At 33.2% G+C, this 21,582-nt stretch overlaps 1 protein-coding gene across 1 annotated transcript in view; it reads left to right on the top strand.

Moving 5' to 3' along the window:
• Positions 1-21,582, top strand: part of LOC143057544 (uncharacterized) — a 194,004-nt gene that overhangs the window by 41,618 nt on the left and 130,804 nt on the right. The window contains exons 31-49 of the mRNA XM_076230855.1: positions 1,818-2,030; positions 2,496-2,568; positions 3,455-3,627; positions 5,739-5,866; positions 6,157-6,298; positions 6,534-6,785; positions 7,222-7,264; positions 7,467-7,621; positions 9,541-9,632; positions 10,054-10,099; positions 12,136-12,390; positions 13,008-13,062; positions 14,476-14,651; positions 15,096-15,269; positions 15,523-15,750; positions 16,851-16,893; positions 19,703-19,869; positions 20,573-20,755; positions 21,146-21,364. Coding sequence (XP_076086970.1) covers positions 1,818-2,030; positions 2,496-2,568; positions 3,455-3,627; positions 5,739-5,866; positions 6,157-6,298; positions 6,534-6,785; positions 7,222-7,264; positions 7,467-7,621; positions 9,541-9,632; positions 10,054-10,099; positions 12,136-12,390; positions 13,008-13,062; positions 14,476-14,651; positions 15,096-15,269; positions 15,523-15,750; positions 16,851-16,893; positions 19,703-19,869; positions 20,573-20,755; positions 21,146-21,364 — 2,817 coding nt within the window. The remainder of the gene's footprint in view (positions 1-1,817; positions 2,031-2,495; positions 2,569-3,454; positions 3,628-5,738; positions 5,867-6,156; positions 6,299-6,533; positions 6,786-7,221; positions 7,265-7,466; positions 7,622-9,540; positions 9,633-10,053; positions 10,100-12,135; positions 12,391-13,007; positions 13,063-14,475; positions 14,652-15,095; positions 15,270-15,522; positions 15,751-16,850; positions 16,894-19,702; positions 19,870-20,572; positions 20,756-21,145; positions 21,365-21,582) is intronic.

The raw sequence follows: 21,582 nt of genomic DNA on the forward strand, positions 1-21,582 counted from the left end.
TAACTCAAAAACCAAAGCATTTAGAGCAAATCTGACATGGGGTAAAAATGTTCATCAGGTCAAGATCTATCTGCCCTGAAATTTTCAGATGAATCAGACAACCAGTTGTTGGGTTGCTGCCCCTAAATTGGTAATTTTAAGAAAATTTTGCTGTTTTTGGTTATTATCTTGAATATTATTATAGATAGAGATAAACTGTAAACAGCAATAATGTTCAGCAAAGTAAGATTTACAAATAAGTTAACATGACGGAAATGGTCAAATGACCCCTTTAAGAGTTATTGCCCTTTATAGTCAATTTTTAACCATTTTTTGTAGATCTTAGTTATCTTTTACAAAAATCTTCTCCTCTGAAACTGCTGGGCCAAATTAATCCAAACTTGGCCATAATCATCATTGGGGTATGTAGTTTAGAAATTGTGTGGCGTGACCCCGCCAACCAACCAAGATGGCCACCACGGCTAAAAATAGAACATAGGGGTAAAATGCAGTTTTTTGCTTATAACTCAAAAACCAAAGCATTTAGAGCAAATCTGACATGGGGTAAAAATGTTCATCAGGTCAAGATCTATCTGCCCTGAATTTTTCAGGTGAATCGGACAACCTGTTGTTGGGTTGCTGCCCCTAAATTGGTAATTTTAAGGAAATTTTCCCGTTTTTGGTTATTATCTTGAATATTATTATAGATAGAGATAAACTGTAAACAGCAATAATGTTCAGCAAAGTAAGATTTACAAATAAGTTAACATGACCGAAATGGTCAGTTGACCCCTTTAGGAGTTATTTCCCTTTATAGTCAATTTTTAACAATTTTTTGTAAATCTTAGTTATCTTTTACAAAAATCTTCTCCTCTGATAATACGTGGCCAAATTAAACCAAACTTGGCCACAATCATCATTTGGGTATTTAGTTTTAAAAATGTGTGGCGTGACCCGGTCAACTTACCATGATGGCCACCATGGCTAAAAGTAGAACATAGGGGTAAAATTCAGTTTTTGGCTTATAACTCAAAAACCAAAGCATTTAGAGCAAATCTGACATGGGGTAACTGTTCATCAGGTCCAGATCTATCTGCCCTGAATTTTTCAGGTGAATCGGACAACCTGTTGTTGGGTTTTACAAAAATCTTCTCTGAAACTACTAAGCCAAGTTAATTATAGATAGAGATAATTGTAAGCAGTTAGAGATAATTGTAAGCAGTTAGAATGTTCAGTAAAGTAAGATGAACAAACACATCACCATCACCAAAACACAATTTTGTCATGAATCCATCTACGTCCTTTGTTTAATATTCACAAAAACCAAGGTGAGCGACACAGGCTCTTTAGAGCCTCTAGTTACCAATATATTTCAAACTATATAACTTATTTTCATTATACTGATTATTGTAGACTCAAAGGATATCATTTTTCCAGGTCAATAAGCATATAGGTAGTTATTATCAAACATACCTCAATTCCATAATAGATATTTAAACATGTTGCAGCTAGAGAGCAGTTTAATTATGTATTACAAATAAATACAATTGGCAATCTTTATAAAATGTATTTTTATTTCTGCTGTCACTCTTTTAGTGACAGGTAATCTCAGTTACATACACCTTAAAAAGAATCACAAAACAGAACTATTATTTTTAATGTATTTTATATTATCTTTGCAGAAAATCAAAATTGTAAGAATTTGTTTTTTGTATTATCAAAATTTTATTGTTTATTTGACAAAACTATTATTTCATATTTTATATTTCAAATTTAAAAAAGTGTTCTCTTTAAACTTGTGCAATTTTTATTTTGACTTCAGTATATCTTTATTGCAGAGTGTCCACTGATGTCCTTCACATTACCAGAGAAAGTATACTGCATCTTCTCCAGTGACTGCATGGCCGTAGAATGCTGCATGAATGTCAAAATATCAATGTTTCTTAGAGTGGTTAAAGCTTATGTTAATTTTAACCCATGTAATTTCACGTTCAGCTATGGTTTTGATGTGTTTAAGGATGTGATACAGCTACCAAAACTTGATTTTGATGGTATGTTGATACTGTTACAGATACTTATTGTGTTTTGCCCAAAGGCAATTTTTTTTTTTTAATCAATATGTGGTTCGTTTGATCTCAGTCATTTATCAAAATTAGATTATGACGTCAAATTTTCTTGCTTTCCTTTGAAATTACTAATGTGATGTCATGTAAAAAGTCGACCATTCCTGATGACACAGAGAACATTCAAAAAGAAGGATCTTGATTGTTTGCATATCTTTTAAAACTCATTAGAGAAATAGATTTCACCACCAAACCTGGGCACTACTGTATTTATCCACTTTCAGCAGTAAAATTTAGCCTCAAGTTTTTTATTTCAAAATTTAACTGTCTCAAGTGGATAAATATTGTATTCCACTTGATGCAGTTGTAGAATATATATATATACATATAGTTAAAATGATTTAAAATGCACTGTTATAGTTTGATTCTCATATTTTATTTTTTCTTTGACAGGTATAGAGAAAATAATAAATACTGATATTGTCTTCTCCGTCCCAGTGATAGGAGATCTGGAAATTGTTGTCTTGTAAGTATACTTTTATTATACCCCCGCTTTGAAAAAAAGGGGGGTATACTGTTTTACCTCTGTCTGTCCTTCCGTCAGTCCGTCAGTCCGTCAGTCCGTCAGTCAGTCCGTCCGTCCCATGAATATTTTTCGTCACATTTTTCTCAGGAACTACACTACCAGGATTTCTGAAATTTGGTTTCAGGCTTGATATAAGTCAGCTATACTGTGTGATGTGTTTTCAGATTCATCACTCGACAACTTCCTGTTTACCGAACACTTGTATCATTTTTACACCTGATAGCCAAGTTGAAAATTTTTCGTCACATTTTTCTCAGGAACTGCACTACCAGGATTTCTGATATTTGGTTTCAGACTTGATATAAGTCAGCTATATCGTGTGATGTGTTTTCAGATTCATCACTCGACAACTTCCTGTTTACCGAACACGTGTATTATTTTACACATGATAACCAAGTTGAAAATTTTTGTCACATTTTTCTCAGGAACTACAATACAAGGATTTCTGAATTTGGTTTATCATCAGTGAGCAGTAGCTCGCAGTTTCACTTGTTTATATTTAAAATGTCAATACTGGGTCATTGTCCAGCTAATAATAGAAAATGTCAGAAACACATTTTTTTCTACATTAGACTCATCAGTGATTTTAAGGTTTTATGCTATTACATGATTCTTCTAAACTCTCATGAAACTCTCAAATTCTAAAATCAAACTTTCACATTGTGCAATGTGTATTTCCTATTTTGTTTTTTTATATTCATTTTTTAAGAGGTGCACAGCACCTCCAGGTTTTGTCATAATAAAGAATTATAGACTTATACCACATCTTCTTTTTTATATTAGTAATGAAATAAGATATAGCAATGATATACTTTCTTTTTTGTAGCTTAAAAATAGAGAAGACAGACTTGGAAACTGTTGCAACATTTGGAGGAGGTCTGTGTGAACCAGGATCTTACCCTGACGAAGAAAATTGTTTGGTTACAATCAACCTTCTGGATCAAGCTGTCTTACCATTACCAATCTGTTATCCTAATGGAAGTTACTCATGGCCTGATAGTAAGTACAATTAACCTTCTGGATCAAGCTGTTTTACCATTACCATTACCAATCTGTTATCCTAATTATATATAATGGAAGTTACTCATGGCCTGATAGTAAGTACAATCAACCTCCTGGATCAAGCTGTCTTACCATTACCAATCTGTTATCCTAATGGAAGTTACTCATGGCCTGACAGTAAGTACAATCAACCTTCTGGATCAAGCTGTCTTACCATTACCAATATGTTATCCTAATGGAAGTTACTCATGGCCTGATAGTAAGTACAATCAACCTTCTGGATCAAGCTGTTTTACCATTACCAATCTGTTATCCTAATGGAAGTTACTCATGGCCTGATAGTAAGTACAATCAACCTCCTGGATCAAGCTGTTTTACCATTACCAATCTGTTATCCTAATGGAAGTTACTCATGGCCTGATAGTAAGTACAATCAACCTCCTGGATCAAGCTGTCTTACCATTACCAATCTGTTATCCTAATGGAAGTTACTCATGGCCTGATAGTAAGTACAATCAACCTCCTGGATCAAGCTGTTTTACCATTACCAATCTGTTATCCTAATGGAAGTTACTCATGGCCTGATAGTAAGTACAATCAACCTCCTGGATCAAGCTGTCTTACCATTACCAATCTGTTATCCTAATGGAAGTTACTCATGGCCTGACAGTAAGTACAATCAACCTCCTGGATCAAGCTGTTTTACCATTACCAATCTGTTATCCTAATGGAAGTTACTCATGGCCTGATAGTAAGTACAATCAACCTCCTGGATCAAGCTGTTTTACCATTGCCAATATGTTATCCTAATGGAAGTTACTCATGGCCTGATAGTAAGTACAATCAACCTCCTGGATCAAGCTGTTTTACCATTGCCAATCTGTTATCCTAATGGAAGTTACTCATGGCCTGATAGTAAGTACAATCAACCTCCTGGATCAAGCTGTCTTACCATTACCAATCTGTTATCCTAATGGAAGTTACTCATGGCCTGATAGTAAGTACAATCAACCTCCTGGATCAAGCTGTCTTACCATTACCAATCTGTTATCCTAATGGAAGTTACTCATGGCCTGATAGAAAGTACAATCAACCTTCTGGATCAAGCTGTTTTACCATTACCAATCTGTTATCCTAATGGAAGTTACTCATGGCCTGATAGTAAGTACAATTAACCTTCTGGATCAAGCTGTCTTACCATTACCAATCTGTTATCCTAATGGAAGTTACTCCTGGCCTGATAGTAAGTACAATTAACCTCCTGGATCAAGCTGTCTTACTATTACCAATCTGTTATCCTAATGGAAGTTACTCATGGCCTGATAGTAAGTACAATCAACCTTCTGGATCAAGCTGTTTTACCATTACCAATCTGTTATCCTAATGGAAGTTACTCATGGCCTGATAGTAAGTACAATCAACCTTCTGGATCAAGCTGTCTTACCATTACCAATCTGTTATCCTAATGGAAGTTACTCCTGGCCTGATAGTAAGTTCAATCAACCTCCTGGATCAAGCTGTCTTACCATTACCAATCTGTTATCCTAATGGAAGTTACTCATGGCCTGATAGTAAGTACAATCAACCTCCTGGATCAAGCTGTCTTACCATTACCAATCTGTTATCCTAATGGAAGTTACTCATGGCCTGATAGTAAGTACAATCAACCTTCTGGATCAAGCTGTCTTACCATTACCAATCTGTTATCCTAATGGAAGTTACTCATGGCCTGATAGTAAGTACAATTAACCTTCTGGATCAAGCTGTCTTACCATTACCAATCTGTTATCCTAATGGAAGTTACTCATGGCCTGATAGTAAGTACAATCAACCTTCTGGATCAAGCTGTCTTACCATTACCAATCTGTTATCCTAATGGAAGTTACTCATGGCCTGATAGTAAGTCTTGTTAAAGGGTAAGATAGGGAATATAAAAAAAAATATGGAAAATGAAATATTGTCTTTGCGGATAATACCTTAAAGTTTGCCATTAAATTTATGTGGCACTTCAATTTACTGTAAATTTATTTTATACAGAACTAGTGCATTATAAATGGTTCGGTCATATAATTTTTCAGACTTTCTATTGTAATATTTTATGATTATAGTAAACTGGGCAACATACTTTACAAGGGAAGCTGTTTTGGAAAGACTAAAACAGGCAGGCAAAAAGGCAGCTAAGCAGTTGGCAGGCAATCTAGCTGAAGAAGCTTTGGCTGCTCTGGGTTTACCTGCAGTAAGTATTTTTAGACACTGTAGATATTTCAAGCTTTTGTCTATTGTTTGTTAAGATAAATTTTGTATTAGAAAATTCTTGCATTGATAACAGAACAATTTGAAAAGAATTGGACTAAGAATTATATCTATGGGTTGAAATAGAAACTTTAGAGCAGCTAAGTACTAATAACATGGAAACAAAGCCAACACTTTACTGAATGTGAAGAATAATATGTAAGTTTTTGCTAGTAGAATAATATTGTTTTAAATTCAATCAACATAATTAACATTCATATATAATTTCTGTAGGATTTACTTACTGCTACTGGACCATGCCCCAGACCAGAAAATATGACCTTGGCCTTATTAAAAGGCAAGATGATTGATGCAGGGCTGAGTACTGATGGTACAAGACTGGCTCTTAATTCCAGATATGAGCTGTATGATAGAAGTAAGAAATATACAGTTATAATTTAAAAGGCTACACAAAGATAAATCTCTTATTGTACTCACCTTTTACATGAAGTAAATAATTAATGCTGATATCATGTCCCTTTTGACGTTCTTTTGCTACCATATTTTGTTGATAGAAACAATAGGAAGTGTTGTAGATGCAGTATAAAGTATGTCATAAAAATAAGTCAGTCTTCATGCCATAAATATTAAAGAGAAATGTTGGTTTTCAGGTTGTTATTCAGCACTGATCAACCAAACCCTGATTCTTCCTAACATTTCTGATCCTGATCTTAAGAAATTCCTGTACTACCAAGTATCACCAAACTGTATGAGATTTGATGCCTGTGCTGATGTAACCATCAAGGCCATAGACTACACCAAAGCATTGAAAGCCTACGTAGAACTGGATCCCTGTCACTTCATCCTTTATGCTGGTTTTGAGAAATGGGAACGGCAGTTTATTCTGATTTCTTATGAATGGGGTATGTGTTGATAATGAAGTAATGTTGCACATTGTTACATTATACCTAAAACAAAAATAAAACAAAAAAAATTGTAAAAGCTTTCTGAGAACAATTATAAAGGGTGTCTTAAAGTTTTTCACTTAAGAGCAGTGTTTAGAAATAATCAAAATGTTTAAAGCTATGACTGGTTTTAATCAAATGATAACTATTATTTTACTACTGCAAGCCCCCAAGTAGTTTTTATGTACGAATTGTACCAACAAGAATGTAGCTTATTTTCTTTTCTTGTGAATGAACTATAGTAACCAAACATACATACATACCCTACAACAAGAAAAAAAGGTATAATATGTGGAATGTAAGTTTATTAAACATGTAGAAGACAACTTTGTATCAACAATGTATTCAGCATGATAATATTTTGAAACTTTAATGTTATAATTTATTTTTTAAGGAAAAGAAGAAGTACTAGAAATAACACCAGAAATAAAGGTTTTGTAAGTATTTAATTAGATTTTTTTTATTGGAAAGCTTAGGTTAGTTTGAAATTCAAAATAGTATATTCTACATGTACATGTTATGAAAAAGTGGTTTGCTATGACTTTGACGCAGTACTGTTGTCTCAGTAGTAATTTAAAAAATTACTTTAAGCTTTTATTTAAAAAAAAAATGATTTGAAAAATTGCTTTTCTGTTGCAGAATCAAGATTGGTCGTGATGCTGACGTAAAGAAAGTTTTCTTTGTGAACTTTGGACTCAGGATTTGTATTGCAGGAGACTGTGTCATTGATGAGTATTTTATAGAAGAATACGAAGTTCCTATCCCTCTTTGTAATGAAAATTTCACATTACCAGGTAAGTCACCTGATCACAATGGAAAGTTCACATTACCAGTTCACATTTCCAGGTTAGTCACATGATCACAATGTAAATTTCACATTACCAGGTTAGTCACATGATCACAATGATGATTTCACTTTACTAGGTTAGTCACATGATCACAATAAAAACTTAACAATAAGCTTAGTCACATGATCAGAATGGAAAGTTCACATTACCAGGTTAGTCACATGATCTCAATGTAAATGTCACATTACCAGGTTAGTCACATGATCACAATAAAAATATCACATTACCAGGTTAGTCACATGACCACAATGTAAATTTCACATTACCAGGTTAGTCACATGATCACAATGAAAATTTCACATAGCCTGGGGTCCTGGCTAATCTTGTCAGTATAGCCAGGCGTGTATCAATGTACTGCCTGTCAATGATTGGTTAATACTAATTTTGTCCTCAATTTTTGTTTTACATCTGTATCCAATCAATTCTTGTTTAACATCAATTAGTAAAAATTAGACTGTAATTATTTTTCTTTATGAATTGATGTTTAGTGTTATCATATCTAATTAGTAGTATGATGATAATTAGTAAGCAGAAAAGGGTTAATTCTTATCAGCAATCGCCTGGTGAGAAAGTTAAAAGTTTAAGATTTCACTTTTGACATGTCCAAGGTGTCAATTGGATTCCAATTGTGCTGGTTTACATCAAACATCAAAATTTATGCAAATATTTATTCAGCCTCACTTTAGATTCAGAGTCAACTGGCACTGAATCGATCACATGGTATTTGTTCCCCACCTGGCCCTTACGACGCGCAGCTAGATTGGGCCGGATCCCAGGCTAAATTTCACATTACCAGGTTAGTCACATGATCACAATTAAAATTTCACATTACCAGGTTAGTCACATGATCATAATGAACATCTCACATTACCCAGGGCCAAGTTCGGATGGATATCTAGAGTAGATAGGATTGACATGGTCATATATAACACCTGTTATGATTGGATATAGCTTTCCCACCATTAGAACTTAATGAGCCCTGGGTTGTGGCAGGGTTACTAGAGATCGACTCGATATCCCGGATGTTGTGATGTCGATCCAATCAAATTTGAATGTAAACATATTCAGAGTAGGGGACTTGTATTTCCGGTAATCAAGAGTCCTTACTCTTCAAAATTATTTACCGTTTATATGGAACTAGAGACAGTACTCGAGTTCCATTCGAACTTGGCAAATAAGTCACATGATCACAATGAACATTTCACATTACCAGTAAGTCACATGACCACAATTAAAATTTCACATTAACAGGTTAGTCACATGATCACAATGAACATTTCACATTACCAGTAAGTAACATGATCACAATGAACATTTCACATTACCAGTAAGTCACATGACCACAATTAAAATTTCACATTAACAGTAAGTCAAATGATCACAATGTAAATTTCACATTACCAGGTTAGTCACATGATCATAATGACAATCGGAGTAAAAATCACAATGTTAAATTGGGCATGGAAGTAAATACAAATTATTTAGAATAAGGGGTAATTAGACTTTGATTTTGAACTTTACAAAATTTTAATAGATTAAGGAAAATAGAAGTTAAAAAAAAATAGATTGGTAACTTAAATATTAAGATTTTTTGAACTTAAATGGTTGTTTCACTCTGCATAGAATTTTGGTATCATCTTGATTCATAACCTTACAGTGTGAGAAAATTATAATTTCAAATGAAATGTTTAATTGCTGATACTTGTTAATCTGTATTTTTGACAACACCTGGAACTTGCAACCTGTCAAAAACAAATATGTTTATTTATAAAAGGATACATTAGGTTATATATCAAAGAGACAACAATGAAGGAACACAAAAAACAAGAAAAGAACTTTCTAATATTTGCTTGTATATTTTATAGGTGGTGGAGCAATTGCAGACTTTGCTAAAACTTTGGGAGGAGAAATTACAGCTGAGGCATTTAACCTCATTTTGAGGATGCTAAATTTAGATGTAAGTACTAGATGTTGACCTCATTCTCAAAAAGATAAATTTGAATATAAGTAGGTGGTGTTGAACTCATTTTTAGAAAGTGTGAATTTAATGTAATATAATAATGGTGTTTTGACTTCATTCTCAAAAGTTTAGAATTGAATCAATTTTATTTTTAATGACTAAAAACTAAAATTAGTGCAATAATTGGTGAATATATAAAACATGGCCTAAATGAAAAGACAGAATTATATCTGTAAAAATAAATTTTATGACATATATCTCAATCTATTGTTTTGGTCTATGACCTTTAAGATAAGGTCATTTCTATCAAATATGTCTGTTCTGGACCGTTAAATGAAACACTTATATTTGATATGCTAAAACATGAACATTTGAACAAAAGGAATTTTCCTGAACATTTTTCCGTTTTCTGTTGTAGACTATATTCCAGGAAGGAAGCTGTTCAGTGCCTCCAGGACCAACAGGTAGGCATAGTTACCATGTTTGCTTTTGTTTCATCTTATATTTATAGATTATGGTTGGTAATCTCAACGAGCTACGGCAGTGACGTTAGCTAACTTTTTAAAAGCTTTATATTTTAGAAAGTGGAAGACCTGGATGCTTCATACTTTGTATATAGATGCCTCATGTTATGAAGTTTCCGTCAGTCACATGTCCAATGTCCTTGACCTCATTTTCATGGTTCAGTGACTACTTGAAAAAACAGTTGAGATTTTTTGTAATGTTAAATTCTCTCTTATTATAAGTAATAGGATAACTATATTTGGTATGTGCGTACCTTGCAAGGTCCTCATGCCTTTCAGACAGTTTTCACTTGACCTCGACCTCATGTCATGGATCAGTAAACAAGCTTAAGTTTTGGTGGTCAAGTCCATATCTCAGATACTATAATCAATAGGTCTAGTACATTCGGTCTATGGAAGCACTGTAAGGTGTACATGTCCAACTGGCAGGTGTCATCTGACCTTGACCTCATTTTCATGGTTCAGTGGTTATAGTTAAGTTTTTGTGTTTTTGTCTGTTTTTCTTATACTGTATGCAATAAGTCTACTATATTTGGTGTATGGAATGATTGTAAGGTGTACGTGTCCAACTGGCAGGTGTCATCTGACCATGACCTCATTTTCATGGTTCAGTGGTTATAGTTAAATTTTTGTGTTTTTGTCTGTTTTTCTTATATTGTATGCAATAAGTCTACTATATTTGGTGTATGAAATGATTGTAAGGTGTACATGTCTAGCTGGCAGGTGTCATCTGACCTTGACCTCATTTTCATGGTAATCAGTGGTCAAAGTTCAGTTTTTGAGTTTTGGTTTTTTTATTCTAATACTATATGCAATAGGTCAACTATATTTGGTTTATGGAAATATTTAATGATCTGTATGTCAGTCCCGCAGGTTTTATTTGAGCTTGACCTCATTTTCATGGTTCATTGCTCAGTGTTAAGTTTTTGTGTTTTGGTCTGTTTTTCTTAAACTATAAGCATTAGGTCAACTTTATTTGTTTTATGGAAGAATTGTTAGCTGTACATGTCTGCCTGGCATGGTTCATCTGACCTTGACCTCATTTTCATGATTCATTGGTCAATGTTTAGTTTTCTTGGTTAATGTTAAGTTTATGTGACAGGTGTAATAAAGCTTTATATTTAGGGCTTTCAACATAATATCAATGATTAGTAAAGAAGGCGAGACATTTCAGTGTGCACTCTTGTTCATATCACTCTACTGTGCTGAGAAAGAAAATAATCAGTCGGTAAGATCAAAGGAAATTTCGTAAAATATATATAAATAATTTTGTTTGAATAATCTGTCTTGGTGTTTTCATGGAAGCAAGCTCAATGCATTTGTGAGTTTATTCCAAACATAGTAAAACAAAAAACTTTAAATTGCTATTGACCTTCAAACTTGTTGCACTTTATAGGATAAGATGAAAAGACTGGTCATTTATGAGTCAGAAATATGTATCTGAGTTGATTGATATATCTTCCTTCATACTGTTACCTTGTGAGCTAGCTTGTTAGACCAAATGACTTGGCATGTCTGTCTAGTAAAAAAATGTGTATATTTATGTCTTTTTACATAAAATTATCCTGAATTTACATGTAATATTTGCCACTTGACATTAAGCAACTGTTAATTTACTTTAAAATTATTTTCTGCTGTAATTTTAATTAACATATCCAAAAGAGGCAGCACTATAAAGTTCACTGTTGAAGCTATTGCTTTATGATTAAACAAAAAGTATTTTGCAATTGTCACTAGTGTTCTGTAGTATATATATCTTTTATGACAATTTGTCTTTAGGTTGAAAATTCATTCATTTTTGTATTTTAAAAATATTAGGGCTAATACCAGAACTAAGTATGTAAACATTTCTTGTCAAAAGTGCCCACCATGTTTTTATTTAATTCTCTGTGGACGCCTTACATGCCAAGGAGAGATATTTTGTTGTTCAACATATATGTTTTTCTAATCTTCAACATATTTCTAATTTCAATTAGATTGCCAATGGAATATTGATGTAAAATCCTATCTACCGAATGATGTTAAACATCTTGTAACCTGTGAATTGCCAGAGAACTGTTTTGGAATAGACTGTTGTATAGACTTTAACTTCCAATTACCACCAGCTTTGGGAAGCAAAGTAATAGCATATTCTGTTCCATTCTGGTTTAAAATGAGTCCATGTGACTTTACTATTGATGTTGGACTTGGAACCTGGACCTACAAGAAGACCCTCTTTGAGTACACTTGGGGTAAGCTTTATCAGCTAATTAAGGAATAACAGTACTGTAGTTGAAGAGTTGCCACCGTCAATTGTAGATTTGACGGTCGCAAATGCAGTTTTACTGGCGACGCGTAGCGGAGACAGTAAAACGGAGATTTGCGACGGTCAAATCAAAATTTACGGTGGCAACTCTTCAACTACAGTACTGTTATTCCGATTCTAATGCATTACAAAAAGAAAAAATACGATAAAACTTAAAAAAAATGTCTAAATTTGTCAAATAAAAAAAAATCCGGGAAACTTCATGAATAATTTTGGCACAAAGACGTCATGGCTAAACGTGACGTCATACAAATGAAAACTTACAAACTGGAGGTTATTACGTTACCTGTACGCTTCAAATTCGGATAAAATTACATTAAAACGGCGAATTCGAGGTAGGTGTTGTTTTATTTTCGATTATATAGTAGTAATTGAACATTTGTTGATTCATCAATTCAAAATGGCGGGTCCCTCCTTAGTTACATATATAACTTTTGTTTTGTTGCTGTCTTACTTTATCAATCGTTTTGAAATTAGTCATATTTTTTTTTAAAGTATTTATTCAAATAAGCAAAGGTATTGATATTTCATAATATTTCCTAGGTGAACAGAAAGAACTGACCATTGGCTCTGGTGATCCTGCTCCAGTTAAAATTTTGTAAGTATTTTACGAAAAATTTGAATTGCTGTCAAGAGTAAAAATCATTATTTGAAAAGTTAATCAAAGGATTTAACTTCAGTGGTTATATTTTTATATGTCCGTTTATTATTCGTATTATGGTATACCACTGTATGTCTGTCTGGCTTTTAAGTTTAACATTTCCAAGTTATTGCATTTTATTGATAAAAAAAGCAGGATTTTTTCATTATTATACCCCCGCTTTAAAAAAGGGGGGGTATACTGTTTTACCTCTGTCTGTCCGTCAGTCCGTCCATCAGTCCGTCAGTCCGTCCGTCAGTCCGTCCGTCAGTCCGTCAGTCCGTCCGTCAGTCAGTCCGTCCCATGAAACTTTCGTCACATTTTTCTCAGGAACTACACATCCACCCTTTCTGTAATTTGGTATCAACATTTATATATGTCAGCCATACCGTGTGATGAGTTTTTAGATTCATCACTTGACAACTTCCTGTTTACCGAACACTTGTCTGATTTTACACATGATAGCCAAGTTGAAAATTTTCGTCACATTTTTCTCAGGAACTACAATACAAGGATTTCTGAAATTTGGTTTCAGGATTTATATAAGTCAGCTATACAGTGTGATGCGTTTTCAGATTCATCACTCGACAACTTCCTGTTTACCGAACACTTGTCTGATTTTACACATGATAGCCAAGTTGAAAATTTTCGTCACATTTTTCTCAGGAACTACAATACAAGGATTTCTGAAATTTGGTTTCAGGATTTATATAAGTCAGCTATACCGTGTGATGCGTTTTCAGATTCATCACTCGACAACTTCCTGTTTACCGAACACTTGTATGATTTTACACATGATAGCCAAGTTGAAAATTTTCGTCACATTTTTCTCAGGAACTACAATACAAGGATTTCTGAAATTTGGTTTCAGGATTTATATAAGTCAGCTATACCGTGTGATGCGTTTTCAGATTCATCACTCGACTACTTCCTGTTTACCGAACACTTGTATGATTTTACACATGATAACCAAGTTAAAAATTTTCGTCACATTTTTCTCAGGAACTACAATACAAGGATTTCTGAAATTTGGTTTCAGGATTTTTATAAGTCAGCTATACCGTGTGATGCGTTTTCAGATTCATCACTCGACAACTTCCTGTTTACCGAACACTTGCATATTTTTACACTATTAATATTATCCACTTGCGGCGGGGGTATCATCAGTGAGCAGTAGCTCGCAGTTTCACTTGTTTCGTTTTGGAATATTGGGACTTTATTCTTTATAAAAAGGGGTTACTTTCTAGTATGGTGACTTGTTTATATTTATTGAAATAAGTGGAGGACATTGGGTTGGCTAATCTGTACCAGTTTTAAGTTCATTTTGTAACAGTATATATAGATATTTAAACTACATCTATCTATTATCAGGTACACCATAAGTAAAATGGGAAATGGCGAAGGATTTATCATTGATGTCATAACCACCATATGTATTCCATTTGATGATAACGAGCCTTTCTGTGCACCTACGCCTGCTGGGTTACATCTACCGAAGAACCAACAGATTCCACTCTGTTCCAGAAACCTAACCAATATCCTTAGTAGTAAGTATAAAAATATAGTATATATGCCAATACACATATACCTTTCTTATATTGCCTATCCTTAGTAGTAAGTAGTCTACTTCATTGGAGAATTATGAATTGAGAATCTATTAACAATTTTTTCATTTATACCTAAAAAAATTGTCATACATTTCATGTCTTGTTTTCTCTTTTAAATCAATTAGTTTGTTATAGTAAATAGAAGTTTAAAAGGGAAATAACTCATATTTATTTTGAAAGATGTACAGGTTTTCGTATACTGTTTCATTTCACAAATAACAAGCAGCCAACCAAGAGAGTTACTACCACAGAACAGATTGGTTTTATTTTAATATAAAATTTAATTTAGTTTTGTCTCTTAATTGATTAAGAATATAATGAAGAAGAAATTAACTTTCTGAGTTTTAGATATCTTAATATAAATTGAGTTCTATCATTTTTCAGATATTTCTTTCTCACAATTGGCAAAGGATGTTGGGTATGACGTAGGACAGCAGCTGGCCCAGGGAGCTGTACAATATCTACTAGAACAGGTTGGACTGACAGATTTCTTTGGTGTACCAAAATGTGATCGTAAACGTGGAATCTATGATCCTAGTGTAGTGGGATGGAATAATAGTAAGTGAAATTTATTAAAATATGGAATCTTTTCATGAATAATTTAACATTCAATACTTGTGCTAGTATAAATACTATTTCATTTAATGAAAAATTAAATAGCTAATTTTGTTTGGTTATTCATTGGCTTTAGTTCTAGATTTGATTTTCATGTAATTTTAGCCAGTATAAAAATATTCTTCAAATTGATGGTCCAAAAATATGTATGATTACTGACAACTATAGATTAAATAAATATGATATTTCTTAACAGTGTGTCCATTAAGTATGGCCAAGCTACCTGATATTATTGGTCCAATGACATGTATGATAACTGAAACATGTAGTGGAATAGATTGTTGTGCTGAGATACCCTTCATTGGACTGACCATTCACCCATATTTCCTGATTAACACCTGTGAATATAGTATATCATTTGGTATCAACAATCAAGGCATGAATTTTTCATTGTTTGAAGGTGGAATAGACAGTTATGAATGGGGTATGTATCTAAATTTGAAGATGAATCATATAATAATACATAATAACACATTTATTGTTCTTTGTATTCAATGTTTCCACAACAAAATGGTAGTGTATATTGAGTAACCCTTGTCTGTCAGTCTGTCGTAGGGTACATGATTTGTCCAGCTCATTAAGCAGGATGTTAATATATTTATTAAGGTTATGCATAATATCAGGATTCAGCCAGTATTACATTTTATTTCAAGTCCAGTATTTTATATTTTGTAGTACATTATGATGTAAAAATGTATTTGTAAATTAGTATGGCGTTCATTATCACTGAACTAGTATATATTTGTTTAGGGGCCAGTTGAAGGACGCCTCCGGGTGCGGGAATTTCTCGCTACATTGAAGACCTGTTGGTGACCTTCTGCTGTTGTTTTTTTTTCTATGGTTGGGTTGTTGTCTCTTTGTCACATTCCCCATTTCCATTCTCAATTTTATTGTTGATGACTTTTGATTTGATAGATAAATTAAAAAAGGTAATGTTAAGTTAGTCTCAAATTCATTTTGATTAAATTTAATATTACACTTCACATTAATATTTTAACAGCTTCAATATGGAGTATGAGAGGAATAAACGATCTAATAAGGGGGTCTCATTGGGGGGTTCTGACCCCAGATCCTGCTTACTGTTTTGTCAGATTACCGTATCCCGCTTACACTATGTATGTAATCAATTTTCATTTTTTTGTAATTTCCTGTGTCCCCCTCGACTTCATTTCCCGTTTTTACGGTACAATAATCTGACTTTCCTGTGTCATGCTTACATAAAATCGACAATCCCGCATCACACTTACACCCCAATAAGACCCACTAATAACAGGGTGTCATAGGAAATAAAATGTCTTTCAGACACAAACAATGCAATTTATACTTTAATAAACAGCACTGATTTCTAAATGTAATGCTTTCTGCACTATATTAAAGCATACCCCAAAGCATCGTCTTTGTCTAGTTTCTAATGAATAATTCAAATTAATTTGAATTTTGAATATTGATTTTTGAATATTGACTTTTATGTATTTTATAAATTTTATTCTGTTTTCTTATATATTTATAATTTTTAACTTCCAGGAAAACCAGTGGTCATCAATATTGCAGAAATTGTAAAGTTAGAGTAAGCATTGCAACAACATAATCTTTATTTTCACATGCATTTCTAACAAAATAAAAGATAATTTAAGTTTTTAGCTCACCTTGCCCGAAGGGCCAAGTGAGCTTTTCCCATCACTTTGCGTCCGTCGTCCGTCGTCCGTCGTCGTTAACTTTTACAAAAATCTTCTCTTCTAAAACTACTGGTCCAAATTTTACCAAACTTGACCACAATCATCATTGGGGTATCTAGTTTAAAAAATGTGTCCAGTGACCTGGCCAACCAACCAAGATGGCCACCATGGCTAAAAATAGAACATAGGGGTAAAATGCAGTTTTTGGCTAATAACTCAAAAACAAAAGCATTTAGAGCGAATCTGACATGGGATAAAATTGTTTATCAGGTACAGATCTATCTGCCCTGAAATTTTCAGATGAATTGGACAACCCGTTGTTGGGTTGCTGCCCCTGAATTGGTAATTTTAAAGAAATTTTGCTGTTTTTATGCCCCACCTACGATAGTAGAGGGGCATTATGTTTCTGGTCTGTGCGTCCGTTCGTCCGTCCGTTCGTTCCTTCGTCCGTCCGATGTGTGTTAATCATCTTTGGGGTATCTAGTTTAAAAAAATGTGTCCGGTGACCCGGCCATCAAATCAAGATGGCCGCCATGGCTAAAAATAGAACATAGGGGTAAAATGCAGTTTTTGGCTAATAACTCAAAAACCAAAGCATTTAGAGCGAATCTGACATGGGGTAAGAGTAAAGTAAGCAAAGTAAGATTTACAAATAAGTTAACATGACCGAAATGGTCAATTGACCCCTAAGGAGTTATTGTCCTTTAAAGTCAACTTTTAACAATTTTCATAAAATTTGTAAATTTTTATTAACATTTTCCACTGAAACTACTGGGCCAAGTTCATTATAGATAGAGATAATTGTAAGCAGCAAGACTGTTAAAGACTAGTAAAGTACGATGTACAAACACATCACCATGACCAAAACACAATGTTGTCATGAATCCATCTGCTTCCTTTGTTTTATATTCACATAGACCAAGGTGAGCGACACAGGCTTTTGAGAGCCTCTAGTTATAATCATTTATAATTACTCGTTACTTATCCTTAGTATATCAAATATCAGTAGAATTAATAACAAATCTTTGAATAACTGTTAGGATGAGTGCAAATCTGATTATATATTACTACTGTCTTGTTTCAATATATATGTAGCACTCAGAAACGTGTCCTTTCCCCCAAACGTGTCTGATTCTCCCAAATGTGTCTACATCGACGTCACTGAACTGCAAAACATATCTAGTTGTAAAAGTTTCATTTGTATAAATGCCCAAACGTGTCCAATTCCCCAAAACGTGTCCATATCTAGCTTATTTTTTTTCTTTTACTGGAATCATAATTCTTGGTCATATTATAAATACGTTGGTTATTTAGGTATTGTTTTTATTAACGTATACTCATTTTACTATTTTATTAAAAAAATAGAAATATATCTTTTAATCCAGCAGAATAACCTTGGTAAAGTGGTAGCGTCCCTTCGGCTAGTTTTAAATTTCCGCTACTTTCATTTAAAACGGCCTCTTTTACACGTATAGGAAGATTAAAATAGTTTCATAAGTCATTAAAAAACCAGTCTTTTTACTCGCTCTTCAATTTTTTAAATGAAAATCCCAAATTGTATTTATCCTAAATTTTAGGTTTCCTGCATCACTAAAGACACAAGAACAAGAGACATAACATCCAGTGCCAAATATTTCATGCATTATTTGAACGACATCAGTAAATACTGAAGATAGGTCATATTATCAGGCATACCTGGAATTTAGGGTTGTGCCTAAATTTTTACGGTTACTCGGGATAAATACTAGTTGGGATTAAAACCTGATAATTACACAGTTAATGATTCGGAGAGCTTTTAAAATATCAGAAGTGTTAAAAAAAGTGAAGTCAATTTTGCTGAAAGCCTGCCGTGCAATATTCGAATTGGTAACACATAATTTAGATAGTAAAAGATTAATTCATCTGTTCTAGAATTATGTGTATGTTCGTTCTAAATGAGCATGAAATACTTGCAACTGGACAACAAGCGATTTCAGTCAAAAGTTAATTCATATGTTACAGTTATGGTAATCAGTTACAACCGGCATTGAACAAACTAATGATAATAAATGACCACTTCATCAACTATGTCATCCATCACAGAAATGCCGTGAACGTTATTGATGTCATTTTGGACATACATGTATTAGCGTTTAAAGTTGACACGTTTGGGGGAATAACAATTATCGGACACGTTTGGGGGTTATGAAATCGGACATGTTTGGGCAATATTGAATATTTAGGACATGTTTGGGGAGAATAGACACGTTTGGGGGAATCGGACACGTTTGAGGGGAAGGACATGTATTGGAGTGTTACATATATACATGATATATGTGGTTTTGTTGACTTATTAAAAACTGATTTTTCACTGAGTCTAACAATTGGAGTGACAATTTAAGTGAACCTCATAGTTACCATAACAAAAGAAATTATTTTTTATTCCATATTTCAGGAAAAATATGTGTTCCATGACATCTATATACAATGTAACACAAATCTTTACCATTATTATATGGCCCTCTCAGATATAGGAAGACTTATGACACATTGTTGGTCTGTACGTTCATCACATAATTAGCTTGATAAGATGTGAAGGCAATTTTCAAATATCCTGTCCAATTTTTTATTTGCTTGTTTTAACTGTTCATTATTTAACTTTAAAAGCAAATGCAATTTACCACCTAAAAGTAAATCATGAATTCAATAACTATTTTACAGATTTATAATGAAGAAACCACCTAATGAGAAGAAATTTATTGTTGATTTAACGGCCAGTGTATGTTTTGATGAAGACGATGAAGACCAATGCTTAACCTTTGTAATGTTGAAAGGAAGTGAAATCCCTCAGATACTCTGTGACATGACAGCTACAATGAGTTTGTTAAGTAAGATATAATCTAATTGGCTTGGGGTGGTTGGGGGTTGAGAGAAGGTCTAGTGCTGATTCCAGGGGAAAAAATCTAAATCTTGAATTCCTGTGAAATAATGTGTCTGTTCCCACATCATGATATATAATTAAATCCTGAATTCCAAATGATTTTACTGGCTATTCTCAAAATTCCAGTGACTCAATCAAGAATTTTTAAAAAATAGGTCCCTCCCCCTTCTCAAAGCTGTCATTACAGAATCAATTATATACAAGATTCCTGGTTAAAGAATTTTGAACCATTGTTTTTATAACTCCACTGAATGAAATTGGGGATGACATATTGTCTTTTGGGTATTATCAATGGAAATTTGACAGTAAGACTAATGAATTACTTCTACTTTGCTCAAAATACTGATAGCGGGTTATTTTCGTGGGTTGCAAACTTTTGCTTATTTTCACGGATAGATCAAAATTGCAAAAATGAATTCTTCCAATTTAAAACGGCAATTGCAAAGGTATTGATAAAAATTTTGAATCTGCCAAAATAATAATCCCCAAAATATTTTGTATACCTTATTTAATGAAAAATCAGGAAAGTTTACAACGCGAAAATAACCTGCTATATGGTACTAATTTACTTTAATTTTCTGAAGAAAAAAAAACCAAAAAAACAATATTAATTATAAAAAATTGAGTAAAACTGATATACTTTTCTGCAGATTTCTCAGCTATTGACTGGGGAGCTCAGTTAGGACTTAACCTGTCAGACTTCACTGGATCTCTAACTAAGAATGTCGCCCAACTATTGCTACAACAGCTAGGCCTGGATGAGTTGTTGAACGATCCAGGATGTTCCCGTAATGATAATGATTATCAACCTTCAGTATATGGATGGAAAAACAGTAAGTGCATTCTACATTTAAGAACGTAGACTATGACCTCATTTTCATGATTCATTAGTCAATCTTAACTTTTTATGATTAGATTTTTTTTTAAATGATTGAATTTAGTAAAATTTGTTGGATTAATATACAGATACTTTCTTTTGATTAAATGTTGTAAAAATTATAATAAGCAATAGATATTTAGCTAGCATCTAATTAAGCAAGTCAAATTCAGAATTTTAGAGTTTAAATTCAATTTGTTTTGTTAAGCTAATTTTGTTATTGATACTTACAAAGACAATTTATACAGATAATGAGAAAAATTTCTATGTGATTCTTCAAGAAAATTCAGAGTAAAATCAAAACATTTTTTTCAGATGAAAGTTATAAAATATGTTTTTATTTTAGACTGTCCCTTGGACGTCGTCAATCCTCCTAACATAACGGTACCTATGAACTGTTTTATTGCGGACAATTGTACTGGACTAGAGTGTTGTTTCTATTACGACTACCTGGATATCTCATTACATGCTTACCTGTATGTTGATACCTGTAGTTACATTATCCGTGGTGGAGTCGAGAAACTTTCCTTTGAATATAAAATCTTAGATTTCGGTGATTTATGGGGTAAGTAACTGCAGTGAATAACTATTATTGTTTATAGCTCCTTTTTTATGATTTAAAAAAAAGTTATCACTTTTATTCATAAACTGTTAATTCTTGTCAATAGAGTAAGGAGTCACTTTTATTCATAAAATTGAGAATGGAAATGGGGAATGTGCCAAAGAGACAACAACCCGACCATAGAGGAGACAACAGCAGAAGGTCACCAACAGGTCTTCAAT

Source organism: Mytilus galloprovincialis, chromosome 13 (assembly GCF_965363235.1).
Source record: "Mytilus galloprovincialis chromosome 13, xbMytGall1.hap1.1, whole genome shotgun sequence".
In the NCBI taxonomy this organism is placed as follows: Eukaryota; Metazoa; Mollusca; class Bivalvia; order Mytilida; family Mytilidae; genus Mytilus; species Mytilus galloprovincialis.